General features: G+C 28.8%; 1 protein-coding gene across 6 annotated transcripts in view; it reads right to left on the reverse strand.

Annotated features, from left to right (window-relative positions):
• The window catches only part of LOC130900009 (ABC transporter G family member 23), a 33,094-nt gene extending 14,591 nt beyond the window's left edge, over nucleotides 1–18,503 (reverse strand). The window contains exon 1 of one of the 6 annotated variants that reach the window (XM_057810303.1): nucleotides 18,000–18,503. In XM_057810303.1, the coding sequence (XP_057666286.1) occupies nucleotides 18,000–18,070 (71 nt within the window). In that variant the 5' untranslated portion in view covers nucleotides 18,071–18,503. Of the gene's footprint in view, nucleotides 1–3,780; nucleotides 4,065–17,999 lie in introns of those variants that run through there. The other 5 variants (XM_057810310.1, XM_057810305.1, XM_057810312.1 and 2 more) reach the window with 5 other exon arrangements.

Here is an 18,503-nt window from a genome sequence, read left to right on the forward strand (position 1 = left end):
AGTCTGTGCGATCGTGACAGAAGTAGTATCCAACATTGTACGTTGTAGTTAGGTCAAGGGAAATAGCAGCAACAGCAAAAAAGTAGATTCATATGTATAAATTGAGAAGTCCTCGAAGCGTTTGACGAAATATTCATAAGTTACGATTCAATTAATGTAGATATGTTAATTAGATACGGAGAGAGAAAGTAACAGAGCCGATTTAGGGAATGAAAACCTGTTTTGACAACACTAAATTTTATTCGATAATATTTTACTATATTAGTATTCATTCGACGTACTTTACCAAAAATTACAAAACATTCGACCGCCACAGACGAACGGACGGACGAAGTGTTTTATCGATTATTAATTAATTTTAAAATACGTGAAAGATATATACGTCAACTTTTTCCATCCGAATTACATAAAAAAATAAAAATTATCTAACCGAAACCGGTTATTTATAAAACTGGACAAGGAATTATGTCATTGGAAAGCTCTCACTTTCTATGAATGTGTAACACTTCGTAAAATGAACTTGTAACACTTTACCACTGCACCAGCTTGGTAATAGATTTGAAATTACCGAGCTCGGACCAAGTCTGACCGATTTTATACAGGTGGATAACTATCTACGAGGAACGGACGATAAGATAAATCGAATAACTATCTACGAGGGGAGCGGACGATAAGATAAATCGAATAACTATCTACGAGGGGAGCGGACGATAAGATAAATCGAATAACTATCTACGAGGGGAACGGACGATAAGATAAATCGAATAGAAACGTACATTTCTATTTTAATCTATCGAAATTAATGACAAAACGTATTATTCCACACATAACGACAATATCGAATACAACGGACGTTTTCTACGAAAGGTTTTTCCATTGCAAAAGATAATTTTTTATTTTACATAGCGAACAACCCCCATAATCATCGAATCATCAAATATTGGATTATATACAGGGGATTTTTGTTATACTGAAGTGAATTAACATTCAAATTTAAAAATCGTCGTTAACCGATCGGTGGTACTATAGAACACGAACTACCTTAAATAAAAGTTAAGCGGAAGTTCTGTTTTTGTAGTTTTTTTTATGTAGCAACCGCGTATTAATTAATTAGAAACCAAGAGTTGGTCAATGCGAAAATATTGCTGAAGAAACAGCCGCGATTAATTAGACGTACATAATATTTTTTAATAAAAAAACGTATATTTTATGTGCAATAATTAAAAAATTTCTGCTTATCAATATTGTGACAATTTAAATGAATATATGAATAACGAAACTAGTTCATATTTTAGATAATTTACAGATTTTTGTAATAAAAACAAATTTAAGCTCGCGAACATAATTTTGAGAATGCAAAATTAAGATAAACAACGTTCCAGGTTGTCTAATTATATCTAAGCACGTTTTAGTACATTTTTACGAATGTATTCAGTTTACAATTAATAATTATATTCACAGATTTTAACTTTAGTATTTTTTCACATACTCGATTATTCCGGTACAAATTTTTGTATTATTTTTTGTATATATTAGACAATTGTTGTAGAAATATTCATATATGTCGTGAATCCAAATTTGCAGTTCGATTCGAAATGAATCTTAAATCAAATTCTTAATTATCTTTCGCCAATTATTTTTTTAACGATGCAAAACTTACAAAATCCATCGGTCGACTCTTTGTCGATAACTTTTTCTCGTATTCTGGTACCTTGATTTCTTTCCATGTAATATACTCGGGGAACAAACAACAAAAAAATCGTTTTGGTTTGCTAATGTTTGAGGAAACGAATGTTTTTGCATAATTGTATATGAGAAATAATTATACGTTATAATGAAATAAAAAATTCTAATTGTAAATCTAATCGTGTAATATTATTATAATTTAAATTTTAATTCGTACGTGTTTTTAATAAATTATTTTATCACTAATATAATATATTAATGCAACCATACATACTATATGGAGGACACAACTATACGATTTAGATATTACACATTATATATAATATCATCAAATTATTCTTCTACTTTTTATTTATCCACTTCCAAAATACAATTTCAAATATTAATCAACCTCTCCAATTCGATTCCTTTATCATGGTTCTGTAAAGATCGTAACTAAGTACTTTAGCTATTTACCGATAGATAGCGTTGCTCTATTTTGTACTGTACTTTGACGTTTGTCACGTGATACTGTTTATACATTGACGTAACTTTAGAAACAAGCAACAACAATGCGAAATATGTTTATGGTGCACGTGTCAGAATTGTTGTAAAAAAATCCGTACTGGAGATTTTTTCTCCAGTACGGAATCATAATTGAAAAGTTGCGAAGGTTGAGGCTACATATATAGTAAAAAACAATTCAAAAACACTCGAAATGATGTCTTGGGCGAGTTGGGAGGCTTGATATTTGGGTACCTCCCGAATTAAAAGAAGTACATTCAAGATATTTACGATACGCACCTTAAACGAAACGAAATTGAACCTTTCTTGAAATGAATCATCGCTGATGATGAAAAATGGATCTTGTACAGTAACATAGTTCGAAAACGATCGTGGAACAAACACTAGGAACCAGCACAAACCACATCGAAAGATAAAAAACGACAAAAAAAACTCTGGACGTCGATTTGGTTGGATTACGAAGGAGTTGTGTTTTTTAAGCTGCTTCCAAGGTACTGAATGATCAAATCTGATGAAACTGGATGAAGCTATCAAAGAAAAACGGCCAGAATTATTAAATCGGAAAGGTTTAGTCTTCCTCACACATCTTTAATAACTCGTGGGACACTAATGGAGCTTTTGTGGGCCGAGCCCTTATCAAACGTTCACAAATGACGATGACCTGCTAATAGAGATCAGAAATTTTATGAGCGAGGAATCATGAAGCTGGTACAAGATCAATGAGTAAAATGGGGTCAACCAATACATTAAAGTGATTCATCTTTGAGTTTTCTACCCTAAGTACGATGTGTCCCAGATAAATTGTAACGTATCGTCATTTAAACGTTTCGATGTTTATCTTCAGATACTTTGATATAGCTCGATCGCTGTTTCAGCCATTTTGTTTGTGTCATTTCATTATAGTCGCAATAATTTTCAAAACTGGTATATTATAATGGTCGTAATGGTGTTTCAAGGACCCGGAGATACAGATTGATACAGAAATTAACGAAATAAGAAAGTTTATGACAATTTTCGAAAAAATTAAGTAATTCTGAACGTAGATAACCCGCAAGAGTATATTTGATATTGTGTCCATCCCGTATATATTTCAATACGTTGATAAATGCATGTGCGGACATTGCAATTTTAAAAAGGGATGAAAAATTGTTATATAAATACGAAATATATTTGGTTAGGTTAGGTTTCAATATTTCACATCACTGACAGTACAAGATTTAATTTTACTGGAAAATTCCATGACGACATAGACAGACAACGAATGTTTCTTGGAAATACCCATTTTCTTCTTTAAATGGAAAAGTATATTCATAAATTACAGAATAAACAAAGAAATGACTAAATTCTAATTAATGAACGACTGAGATGATTTGAATAGAAATTATTACAAAATTTCAATTGAGACTAGAGAAGTTTAAATGTAATTTTTTGTAAATACGATCTATATAGTGTGAGATATGGTCTAAGTAATAGAAATATGTACATAATAATCGATATATCGATCTTCCACGGATTAAAATAATATGACGGAAAACTAAAAATATCGAGACCGCGCGCGTGCAATTAAAAAATCACTTTTGATTTCATTACCGGTCGAACGTTAAGTAATCCTCTGGTATTCTGCCTCGAACCGAGAAATTCCTTACAGTTGCATCAATCACTTGCACTTTTAAATTAAGTACATATATTAAATACGTACGTAGATTTGCATAATATTATATTATGTACCTTGATTTCATACGACACAAAACAATAGAAGGAAACTTTCGTGAGACGCGCGCACCTCGACACACTCACTCGACTACTCAAAACTCAAACTGGTCAGTTTATTAACTTGGAATCGGACCGACTGACGATGAGTTCGTAATATTTGTTGCTGCAACTTGACTTGACGTTTTATCCCCGCTATAACAGTGGTGTACCTTTGAAAAACAACCTCATTATTATCTTTTTTTTATTCAACCTAAAATTTTTCAACTTTTTAATCGGAAAGATTTTCTCACAATATAAGAATATAAATGTATAAAGTACGGAACAATCTTGGTCGTATTGAATTGATACGTAAGACTAAAAAGCCTGGTTTATAAATAATTGACCAGATTAAAGGAGGAAATTGAATGATTCGTCAAAAATTGAATAGAATACTTGCATGATCAATCAAAAAAAAATTATTTGGAAAATCAAAAATTTTGTAGGTAGTTTAAACATTTCAGTAAAACCGCCGTATCGCGTGACGTCGTAAGGTATAAAATAAACACTGAAAATACGATACATGGTAAATACGATTCTCTCGTAAAAATACCATGAATAAAATACCTGTTATAGTTTTTTTTTTGTGATGATTAGATTCGATTATACTACAAGAAAATGTTGTAGATGTATGGAGATGTAATTATTCACTTTATGCTTAGATATATATTGAAAAATGTCTTATTTATACATAATTAATAAATGGAAACTGTATTATAACAGCACACGCTACGTTAACGATAACGATAACCTCGTGTTCATCAAGCTCAATGTTTTTATTAAACCTATAACTTCATAACGTTAATTTATTGCATTTTCTGATTAAAATTTGTTTAATTTTTTCACAAAATACGCTCTACACTGATGAAAACCTCATATTATTGAATAAAAATCAGAAAAATTCGATATCTTTGGATTGATTTTGATCAAATTGGTAAAAAACATAACGTTTGTTGTATGGCTTTGAATAAAACCAATTTTCACCGATTTATTCAACCTAAAACTTTTCAAATTTTTAATTGGAAAGATTTTCTCACAATATAAAAATAAACTATTCCGAAACAGGATCAAATAGTCAATAATTGACCCAGATTAAAGGAGGAAATTGAATGATTCGTCAAAAATTGAATAGAATACTTGCATGGTTTGAAAAAAAAAAATAGTTTATATACAAATTTAATGTGATCAATATTTATAGACTAAAAAAATTATATGGAAAATCAAAAATTTTATAGGTAGTTTAAACATTTCAGTAAGACCGCCGTATCGCGTGACGTCGTAAGTATAAAATAAACACTGAAAATACGATACAAAGTAAATACGATCCTCTCGTTTATTTTAAAATAAGCTCAAACTGTCATTAATCTGATAAACGGTATATAGATCGTCTTTCGTGAATATATTAAAAAAATGTCTTATTTATACATAATTAATAAATGGAAACTGTATTATAACAGCACACGCTACGTTAACGACAACGATAACCTTGTGATCATCAAGCTCAATGTTTTTATTACACCTATAACTTTATAACGTAAATTTATTGCATTTTCTGACTGAAATTTGTTTGATTTTTTTAAAAAACTTGCTCTACACGGATGAAAACCTCATATTATTGAATAAAAATCAGAAAAATTCGATATCTTTGGATTGATTTTGATCAAATTGGTAAAAAACAAAACGTTTTGTTGTATGGCTTTGAATAAAACCAATTTTTTTAATATCGTTGATTCTTAAGACGTAGAAATTTTTTTTCGAATCCATTGTGGTAACCTTCAACAATTATTTCTCGATTAACGATTACTTGTGTCATCTGCAGAAGGTTCAACTGCTCGTAAAATATAAAGATGCACGACACGTAAAAGTATCGAACAAAATCCAAATGCAATAATTTAAACATTTAAATACCTTCGTTGAGAAAATTTATCGTTACTGTATATAATACATGAAACGAATGTCATTCTGATGTAAATTATTAAAAATCATACTTCGGCATTGATTTATAATCAATTATTAAAACGAAATAATAGAAAAGTTTCAAAAAATGTGTAAAATAAAATAAAATACGGGGTGTTAATTTGAAAACGCACCCTATGGGGTAATTTTTTGTTAAATAATCATTTTTGTAACAAAATAGTAAAGGTGTATCAATTATTCGATATAAAAACTAAAAGAAATTCGTACAAAAAATAATTTTTCTACGTTTACATTGAACCTTAAGATTCTTAAGGCCCGGGGCTAAAATAATGACGGAGCCCCCTTACGGAATTCGGAAACCCGAAAAAAGTTAGATTTGTGGTTTCAACGCATCAAAAAATACAGAATTATTTCCAAATGATGGGGCCCTCTTGGATCTGGGGCTTTAGCCCCCGCAAGTCTCCAGCTTAATCCGGCCCTGACCGAGGATCTGGTAAATATCTCAACGAAAAAGTTGGAGAGACGACAAAAATGTGATAGGAAAGACAAATTTCAATAAAACGTTTTTGTCACGGAAGACGTTTGAAGATTTTCGAAAACATATAACATTTCCGTAAAGGTGCGTCTCCATTGAACGAATAATGTTTGTCAAACACGTTGATTAAAGTGCAGTTTTAACGAACATTCACACACACACACACACACACACTTTTCCACTGAATATTTTCAATAAAAAAATACAAATAATAATGTTTATATCCAAAAATGACGCCGGAAAATGACACTAAAACAAGCCGAACACGTTGTAGGGAAAGTCACTGACAAACAATATTCGATCTGGGACGGGAACATTCTAGATAAACGAAAATGGCGGCTTCTTCACCTTCCATACGTGAAATGTTTGTTGGGATAGCTTCCACACCAAAAACACCGGCGAACGTTGTTTGTCAAACAAAAAAGTTTGTCGAAATCTTCGACAAATGTTTGGCGTCCGGTGGAGACGCGGCTTAATGGTGGGTCCACACGATACAGATTTTTGGTCGTACAGATGAAGTCGGAGTAAAAAATTTAACCCAAACATTTCGAAGATACAATTTAAATGTTTTAACTACGATAAAAACGCAGACTTCCATATGCATACTTCGACTTTTGGATCGCACCGACATTTTTCAGTACTGCCTAGTTCGCAAAGACAAAATTTTATGGAATTTTATGGAGGTCTGTATCGTGTTGGCCCACCATAAAGAAATTAAACAAAAAAAAATAAAAAATAAAGGAGGAAAAATACGTAAAGTTTCGAACGAATTGAAAAAAACTCGACGAAAAACTTTCAAAATTGAAAGATCTATGGTATTACGATCTTTTCATAAACGATTTTTGTCAAATAATGTGTTAAAACAACGAATTTATGTCTTAATAATAACTATGTATTAAGTGAATACCAAGTTAAGGAAATACTCCAAAATGATTCAAGTTGTTATTACATTTGATGACGGCGGCAAATTATCTTGAATTTTTTCAAAATTCTGTTAACGTAAACTTTTTATTGAAACGCGTATAATTTTCACCAATCTTTATAGTTCCTACCGAATCTAATATTCGGTTACGTGTACAGCAGGAAATTTGACAAAATAATGATTATTAATATTTGTACGTACACGCAATCCAATTAATCGGAATACTAGTAGCTGGAATATGATTAGTTTGAAAGAAAATAAGATTGGGAGGAATAGTTTTGGTCGATATTCATTATAAATTTAACAAATTTTTTGATTTATAACTAACTCGATATTGCTAACTAACTGAACGTTAATATTCACAGTTTGTATGAATTTTTTTCAATAAATTCACTTTGATTTTGTATTAAATAGTTTTATTTATGTTTAAAAAAATATAGTATAACAATATTGCGTATTTTTGAATGATTTATGTTAAAAATCAGTCTGTAGCAAGGACGAGAATATAATTATCAAACAATTTGTTAAAATATTGAACTCAAAAGCTTCTTATTTAAATAAGGACTGTTTTGACGGTCGATTGAACCGCTCATCGATTAATTCCACAAAACGAAAATTTTAGAAACGCGATTGCCAACAAACAATCATCAGTTTTGAATAAAAATAGATTTTATTAGAGAAAAAGTTGGTTATTATACATTTTTATCACAGTTTTTCCATAAAAATGAATGTTGGTAATTCGGTTATAATATAATTTTTGTGGTTTATTCAGCAATATTATAAATAATGTCTTCTTCATCAGCTTTATCCGAGGATTCGTCATTTGTCGACAAATTCTTATTGTAATCGTGTTTAACGGAAGGAATTTGTCATCTTTAGGATATAATAAAGGCCGATCTATATTTTTCAAACTTTGCGGTCTACCAACTAGATTTTCTTATATTAGTGGCTTGAAATTCTGTATCTACATTTAAATTGTACGCGATAAGGTTTGAACCTTTCTAACTTTATCCAATTAAGACGATTTACTGGAAGCCCAGTGACGGTTTCTTTTCTTTTAATGATAGACTGTTCTAAAGGTTCTGCCGACAAAAAATCTTGGTGAGGCATTCGGATTAAAAGGAAATAGCTGTGTCCACTTACCAAAAATTTCGTGTCGATCGATTCAGCTTTGATTTCCGTGCTTTGAACAATTTTCAATGTTTCAATATTTCTGTTTAGCCCAAGTTTCTATGTAGTTTATTAGACAAGATGAAATTTCTAGAGACCCACGAGATCCTTCAGTTTCTGGCCAAAAAAACGCGTGGCTTATATTTTTATCGAATTCATGACATCCAAAAAGCTGCGAGCCCGTTCGGCCTCTTCCAAGTGAGTTTCCTTTTCGATTTTTGCCTTTTTAATTACCTCATCGTCTGAGGGTTGGATTTTTATTTGAAAGCGTCACAAGTTTGACACGTTTCTTGTTTAAAATGTCTATATGTAGTAATATTTTTCTTTCGCGTTCTGGTTTTGGATTGTGACTACTGGAAACGACTTTTAACAACATTTGTATCATCTATTTTATTGTTTGCGACGCGGCCTTTGTTTTTCAAAACATCAAAAGATGACTTTAGTTCTTACATAACCACAAATAATTTGTAGTTTTCACTTTCACTTTTAGTTTAATATAAGAAGATGTTGAACGTTCGATTAGGATTCATGAGAATTTTCAATAAATAACAAACAACTTTTACAACAAAACAAATATTAATAAAAATTTATTCGATATAATCTTTTGGTATCGCTGAGACACGTCACTCGAAAATATCATTATAAAAAAAGATTTTTAAACATTTTTTATGATTTAAATTCCTTGTTTGAGGCTAGTTTTCGTCGTGGTTATAAATCAATTTGTTCTATAATAGTCGATACAATTCAATTAAATCTACTATGAGTCAAGTATAATCCGCATTATTTTTCAATTCGTTAATAATTGTAATTGCGTTATTAATGAGAATATTTCCTAATGGAACTTAATATCAACCTTGTACTATAAATATATACACATTGTAATTTATACTAATTTAATGTTTAAGTTTGTATATAATATTTTGAGTGTATATTAATAGATTTTCCGTAATTATTCGTCAATTAATACTCGATGTAAAAAACAAAATTCAGGTACATTAACGACGACGAACGATTTATTACAATATTAAAAAACAAAATTTTATATATTCGTAATCGTTTCATATATTTTACGACTCATATATAAAAACTGAAATCGATTTTTTTTTTAACGATTTACGAAAATTTTCGTTTGTTGATAAATTAATAACGTATTCCCGAAATCTAATTTAGCTTACCTTGTAATATTCTCCAAACTTAATTTAAATTAAAGCGACATATGGCACTGATCGGTGACATTAAAAAAATAAAAATGACTAGGATATTGCATAACTCAAATAATGTATGCGGATTCAACTAATCCGCATATAATCCTAGTAAATGTATTCATAAATATTATCATTCGTCATATTAATCGCAAATGAAAATTGTCAAGCCCTTAATATATATATATATATATATATATATATATATATATATATATATATATATATATATATCGATAAAAATGACATAATTATATATTTTGTAACTTCAGGAAAGTCTCGATATCTATTTGCTTGTCCCCTGTCCCCCTGGTAACAAAAAACGAGATGGAATTCTTGTCAGTAACTCATACTAGTAAATCCAATTTATTTCCGAAGTTAATAAACGTTTAATTTTCACAATTCAAGAGATTTTCGATAGTACTAAAGAAGCGAATTTCAACCCGTTATGTCCTGAGTACTAAACGTGGGTGTGAGTCCAAAAACCACTGCTTAAATTTCAATTTAGAGCTCGAAGTTTAAACAAGTCGAATGTTTAATAAATGTTGCACGTGGCCAAAAACAATCTCAGTGCAAATCGTAGTCTGTACGCGGGATCATTAATATTTTACAGTTTCTGAAAATTACCGCGAGGTTTAGACAACTAAATAAGGAGCGTTCCACAAATTATAGGATGCCAAAAAATTAAAACGAAGCAATATATTAATTCGAAAAATTCGTTATCAAATCTCGCCAAGTTGGAACCTTCCATAGGGGATGTTAATTGTTATTTGTAACGTCATAAAATTGTTGAAGACTCCTTGGATATCTTCTATTAGCGATTAGATACATTGCAGCTACCGTTCAACGTTTACTTCCATTATTGTTCAATATAACGTCTCGTATCTCCAAAAAATAACATTATTCGAAGTAGAATCGGTTACAATTTAATTTAGTCACACAGTATATATTTATACGTATATCCAATAGTTAGTCACCTCATGTTTTTATTTGTTTGGACCAAGTGTAGTATCGACATTAAAAATAAATGTCACGTAATTTTTTTTTTCCATTTGGCAATATGGTTTGGTAAGTTCAACCTCGTCATATTATGTCGTCGATGTCGGCATTGATGTGGATGATATACAAAAGTGTCCTCGCGTATTCATACAAATCACAAATATTAAAATTAATAGATGTCAATTGTGATAATAATGCGATTACACGTATTGTGTATGTGTGTATTTACGATCTTTTTCACATTCAAATTATGAATTTTGAATACAGAAATTTCAAATTGTCCTTTGTATTTTGTTAGTTTTCGAAAATTTCTCGATTACCGCGTCTGGCGAATTGATTTTTTTACCGAGTCGCGGGGGGTTTGAAGCAATTGCGAAAATTTTAATTGAAAATACTTCAATGAAACACAAACAGATTAATATCGCAATATCGTTTTTTCTATTACTACAAAGGTTATTAAGTAAGTAATATTATATTAGTTTAGTTACAAAGCACAATTTATTATAATTATTCCGGATTGTTGCAATAATTATTTATCGAAAAAATTATTTCTTCTACAATAGGACGTCAACTAATGCGTTGTATAATATTGCAATAAATTAGTAATAATACATTCAATTTTAACTGAAAAAAATTAACCGAAACGTATTGTCTTTAATATAATCATAGTTAGAGCAAATTATATAATTATATATAATTTAGATTCGATATTTCAACCATAATTTCGAAAATTTGCTAATAATGTTCGTCCAGTTTCGAAAATACCAAATTTAATATAGAAAAATCAATGTTCGTATTAAATTCATTTATAAATTTTGAAAAATGATTCTCAGGAACCAATTTTATTTTAGAAAAACTAATATTTGATGAATTTAGTTGAGGAAAACATTTTTTTTACAAATAACAATAAAAAAAATTCATTTTTTGATCAACTAATACTCAGGAATGTCATTTTTTCACTGAATTAAACTTACGAAAAGTCGTTTTTTATCAAAAAATCCTTATTTGTAGAAATGTCCCAGGAAAAATCCATTTTTTCACCGAATTAAAATCAGAATAACCGTTTTTAACCGAATTGAGCGTGGAAAAAAAAAATTTTGACGAATCCATATAAGAACGTTACTTTTTGACTAATTTGAACTCAAAAAAAACATCTTTTTAACCAAATTTAACATAAAAAGACCGAAGTTTTAGAAAAATTTACTTCTAAAAACGAATTCTTTATAAAATTAAACTTGGAAATGAAAAAACGATAAATTTAATAATCGAGGAAATAATTTTTTCACCAAAATTAATATAGAAAAACCAGTTTGTCGAAAATTAACTTGCAAAAGCGATTTTTCGATCAAATTCAACTTGGAAAATCCAATTTTTGACAAACTTAATTTATTAAAACCAATTTTCGATCAAATTAAATGCACGCAACTTATTTTTTACCAAATTAAACTTACGAAAAGCAGTTTTTTATCAAAAAATCCTTATTTGTAGAAATGTCCCAGGAAAAATCCATTTTTTCACCGAATTAAAATCAGAATAACCGTTTTTAACCGAACTGAGCGTGGAAAAGTAAATTTTTTGACGAATCTATATAGAAACGTCACTTTTTGACTAATTTAAACTCAAAAAAAACATCTTTTTAACCAAATTTAACATAAAAAGACCGAAGTTTTAGAAAAATTTACTTCTAAAAACGAATTCTTTATAAAATTAAACTTGGAAAAGAAAAAACGATAAATTTAATAATCGAGGAAATAATTTTTTCACCAAAATTAATATATAAAAATCAATGTTTGTAGAAAATTCATTTATAAATGCCATTATTTTGAAAAATGATTCTCAGGAAAACCGTTTTTGACCAATTTTCTTTTTAGAAAAACTAATATTTGATGAATTTAATTGAGGAAATCATTTTTTTTACAAATAACAATCATAAAAATTCATTTTTTTATCAACTAATACTCAGAAATGTCATTTTTTCACTGAATTAAACTTACGAAAAACCGTTTTCTATAAAAAAATTCCTTATTTGTAGAAATATCCCAGGAAAAATCCATTTTTTCACCGAATTAAAATCAGAATAACCGTTTTTAACCGAATTGAGCGTGGAAAAAAAAAATTTTGACGAATCCATATAAGAACGTTACTTTTTGACTAATTTGAACTCAAAAAAAACATCTTTTTAACCAAATTTAACATAAAAAGACCGAAGTTTTAGAAAAATTTACTTCTAAAAACGAATTCTTTATAAAATTAAACTTGGAAATGAAAAAACGATAAATTTAATAATCGAGGAAATAATTTTTTCACCAAAATTAATATAGAAAAACCAGTTTGTCGAAAATTAACTTGCAAAAGCGATTTTTCGATCAAATTCAACTTGGAAAATCCAATTTTTGACAAACTTAATTTATTAAAACCAATTTTCGATCAAATTAAATGCACGCAACTTATTTTTCACCAAATTAAACTTACGAAAAGCAGTTTTTTATCAAAAAATCCTTATTTGTAGAAATGTCCCAGGAAAAATCCATTTTTTCACCGAATTAAAATCAGAATAACCGTTTTTAACCGAATTGAGCGTGGAAAAGTAAATTTTTTGACGAATCTATATAGAAACGTCACTTTTTGACTAATTTAAACTCAAAAAAAAACATCTTTTTAACCAAATTTAACATAAAAAGACCGAAGTTTTAGAAAAATTTACTTGTAAAAACGAATTCTTTATAAAATTAAACTTGGAAAAGAAAAAACGATAAATTTAATAATCGAGGAAATAATTTTTTCACCAAAATTAATATAGAAAAACCAGTTTGTCGAAAATTAACTTGCAAAAGCGATTTTTCGATCAAATTCAACTTGGAAAATCCAATTTTTGACAAACTTAATTTATTAAAACCAATTTTCGATCAAATTAAATGCACGCAACTTATTTTTCACCAAATTAAACTTACGAAAAGCAGTTTTTTATCAAAAAATCCTTATTTGTAGAAATGTCCCAGGAAAAATCCATTTTTTCACCGAATTAAAATCAGAATAACCGTTTTTAACCGAACTGAGCGTGGAAAAGTAAATTTTTTGACGAATCTATATAGAAACGTCACTTTTTGACTAATTTAAACTCAAAAAAAACATCTTTTTAACCAAATTTAACATAAAAAGACCGAAGTTTTAGAAAAATTTACTTCTAAAAACGAATTCTTTATAAAATTAAACTTGGAAAAGAAAAAACGATAAATTTAATAATCGAGGAAATAATTTTTTCACCAAAATTAATATAGAAAAACCAGTTTGTCGAAAATTAACTTGCAAAAGCGATTTTTCGATCAAATTCAACTTGGAAAATCCAATTTTTGACAAACTTAATTTATTAAAACCAATTTTCGATCAAATTAAATGCACGCAACTTATTTTTCACCAAATTAAACTTACGAAAAGCAGTTTTTTATCAAAAAATCCTTATTTGTAGAAATGTCCCAGGAAAAATCCATTTTTTCACCGAATTAAAATCAGAATAACCGTTTTTAACCGAACTGAGCGTGGAAAAGTAAATTTTTTGACGAATCTATATAGAAACGTCACTTTTTGACTAATTTAAACTCAAAAAAAACATCTTTTTAACCAAATTTAACATAAAAAGACCGAAGTTTTAGAAAAATTTACTTCTAAAAACGAATTCTTTATAAAATTAAACTTGGAAAAGAAAAAACGATAAATTTAATAATCGAGGAAATAATTTTTTCACCAAAATTAATATATAAAAATCAATGTTTGTAGAAAATTCATTTATAAATGCCATTATTTTGAAAAATGATTCTCAGGAAAACCGTTTTTGACCAATTTTCTTTTTAGAAAAACTAATATTTGATGAATTTAATTGAGGAAATCATTTTTTTTACAAATAACAATCATAAAAATTCATTTTTTTATCAACTAATACTCAGAAATGTCATTTTTTCACTGAATTAAACTTACGAAAAACCGTTTTCTATAAAAAAAATCCTTATTTGTAGAAATATCCCAGGAAAAATCCATTTTTTCACCGAATTAAAATCAGAATAACCGTTTTTAACCGAATTGAGCGTGGTAAATTAAATTTTTTGACGAATCTATATATGAACGTTACTTTTGACTAATTTGAACTCAAAAAATACTGCAGTTCGTGAAAAATTTACTTGTAAAAACGAATTCTTTATAAAATTAAACTTGGAAAAGAAAAAACGATAAATTTAATAATCGGGGAAGTCATTTTTTCTCCAAAATTAATATAGAAAAACCAGTTTGTAGAAAATTCACTTGTAAAAGCGATTTTTCGATCAAATTCAACTTGGAAAAGCCAATTTTTGACAAACTTAATTTATTAAAACCAATTTTCGATCAAATTAACTGCACGCAACTTATTTTTGACTAAATTAAATTTAATCAAATCCCCAGCAAACATCGGGATAAATACGTCAGTTTTCGTATATGCAAATTCTTAATAAAAAAAAAAAAACAGTGTACCTGTTACTGATATATATTATCACGAACCAGTTTATCGTACATAATACGAAAACTGGTTCTACCCAAGGATGATTTCAATTATGTTATTGAAGCAAATCAATAGGTCCGGTCGCAATAATCAAAGTTTCAAATTGAAATATTCAATAATCGAAATACAAAACGAAATAAAACTTTCTCTATTACCTCTGAAGGTAATTAATATCCACATTTTTTAGTGGACTTAACCTACAAACAGGATTATATGTATTTGATAACGAAAGTTTTTTTTTCGAAAAAGAGATCCTTGTAACAATTTGAACAATTCTCCGCAGAATCTTACCGAAGATGTAAATTTATTAAAACGATTGCTTCATTTAAGTTTTCATTGACCTTTAGTAGTTTTTATTTTCCAAGTAATGAATTGTCGTATCGGTGCAAAAGTATAGAATGCAAAGTGGGTTAAATTATGTAAGATACGGATTATATCAGGAAGCCATTTTACTTTCTCGGCACCTTCAGGCTGATTATTTACTACGAAAACGATTATCGACACCGATTTTCGACAATAACCTTTTTTTTTACATTATCAAGTTTCATAATGGTATTTCCAACAATATTTAAAATCTTTTAACGCCGAATAATGCTGCAATTAGACACGTTTGCTAATTCAATTAAGATATTCGTGTATTTAAATTAGCTAAAACGACTAATGATTCTGTTACGTAGAATTTATCAAATTCAAAGCTATTGACGTCATCGTTGGTACGCGTGTTTTCAACGTTTTATTTAAATTTGTCTGGTTTTATGGTTGTTAAAATGTCATTTATCGTAAATCTTTTATGGTACAAATAATATACCAAAAAAATAATTCTCAAATTCCCTAACTGAAGATTTAATATCAGTACAGAAGGAAATATTAATATCCCCAATCAAATTTCGACTTTTGTGTCTCAATATGTGATCGTGGTTGTCATGAAGATTAGACAACTCGTGGCCTAATTGTAACCTAACCTAACTTTTGATTTGTTTAAACTTTACACAAAGTGGATGAGGTACTAAATTCCAGGTAATGATCTTAATGAATCCGTCACGAGTTGTGTTACATACTTGGACTACCTTTTCGTTTACCTAAAATACCCACGAACTGTCAAAAAAGGGTGTTCGATAGTTAGAGGTGACACGTCTTACAATTGTTGAAATTTCGAACCTTTTTAGAAAAATTTAGTGCCACAATTATAAACTATGAACAAACAATTTTAACTCAAACTCAAAAAATAGGAAAAAATTCAAATGGAAATGTTGTTTAAAACATATTATTGTTTATTTTGGTAGGTATTATATTACGTATTTAATTATTGTTTTTAATATGTTTTTACTAGTTATTTGGTACTTGAATATCTATTAAATACCTGTTTTTCAACAGTTTAATAATAGTTTCTAGGTAAACAAGTTGCCTAAATCATTAATTATTGACAAGTAATGGAATGTTGAAGGATTAAAAAAATAGTACAAAGTTTGTGATGACACGGTGTTTAATTTGACAAATATTTCCTACAAAATCATATATTTAAATATACCAGTGATTTGCAAATTTCAATTTTTTTTTAATCAACCTTACGATTCAATATTATAGATTAATTGCGATTAGACTGACTTGTCAAACCTGTTTTACCGATCATTAAATTACCATCAGACTTAATAATAAACAAAACATTTCGAAAAATATTCCTTCATAATAATTTATATTTGGAAAATAACCATAACCTGTAGCTTTCAAATTAAATATTGTTTATAATCAACGAGATAGAAAAAAACTAAATTTTCATACGATTATTGTATTCTAAGGACTTTTAACAAGAAGTGGCTACGTTTTAATGAAGTTTTCCTCTAAACATTTTGTTTTCGCATACTTTTGCTTCCCATAATCTTTTCATTTTTTACAAACGATCCAATGAATTAATAATAAAAGTTAATACTTTTTTTGTTCACTTGGTATATATAACATAACGAAATAAAAGTAAATTCTCGAAAACATTTTACTAACCGGTTTACTGAAAATATAAACGCGGTTCCCGATAATATGGGCGTGTCAAGAAAATTTATTTGTTTTCGCATAACTTATAAAATAGTGTTGCTTAATATTTTGGGTACAAAATATTTTAGTAGAAGAAATAATTATTATGTCAAGTTTACTCGACGAAATACCAACGCCTGTCTGCCCTTGACAAATTACCTCTATAGCATCTAATTACTTAGAATACGAAGAGAAATTTTTTATCGTACATTATATACAGCTACGCCAACTACGAATACTAGATTTGATGTTATGTACCTACGTCAAATTTAATTAATCTCTCGTACTAATAAACGGAGAAACTTCAAACTCTGTAAGTACATATTCTATAATAAACCTACAACGATAAATTGTTTACTGAAATTTTTGTTTATTTATGTCTCAGATTTTCGATAAAGATAAATTTGGTTGACAACTTGGTGCTTTCCTCATTTTGAAGTATTACCATTGTCGAATTGTCATTTACGATGCAAATACTTATGTTCAAGGTCGCAGGAATCGTTGATCACACTTAATCCAAACCAAACGTACAACGGAATAAAGATATCATAGAAAAATACGATTTAACAAAAAATTATAGGTGTATGTATACCTATACAAAACAAAATATGTATCAGTTTATAGGTTATGTATAAGTATCAGCAATATTTATCAATTCATCACTCAATCAAAAATCAGATAACGAAAATCTTTGTCATTTTAATCACGAAGTAAAGTTCGACACATGAATATTTCAATTCTTACATAATCGAATAGGTTTACCTGAACGATACATTTTGCCAGGAAAACATCCTTTTGACGTTTTTGGGTTCCATATCAGTACTTGTATCCATATGAAAACTTCCAAATCACAATATTACCGCACTCTCAACTCGAAGATTATAACATGTTGCAAACAGAAACATAAATGTCATAACATCGTTAAATTTTCATAAAAACTAGTGGAATATCACTGAATTATTAATTAGTAGTCGTAATGAGGTTACACAAAAGATTCTAACTATTTTATAATTTTCTTTCCAAAAGAATTATCCCGGGAACAAAACATTCCGATTTTCGCTAAATACATTTACTAAACTCGCAATTACTCGTCGAAAAAGAAAGTGAAACTCCTTTCTAAATCTCTATCGGCTATTAACGACTACCGATTCACGCGGTATATTGTATTGGAAAAAGAAAGCTAAACGACATGGCGGGTACTTACTACAGATATGGAAATACTTTTGATTTCTCGTAACGTATGTATACAATTTCTTATAAACATTT

This window comes from Diorhabda carinulata, chromosome 12 (assembly GCF_026250575.1).
Source record: "Diorhabda carinulata isolate Delta chromosome 12, icDioCari1.1, whole genome shotgun sequence".
In the NCBI taxonomy this organism is placed as follows: domain Eukaryota; kingdom Metazoa; phylum Arthropoda; class Insecta; order Coleoptera; family Chrysomelidae; genus Diorhabda; species Diorhabda carinulata.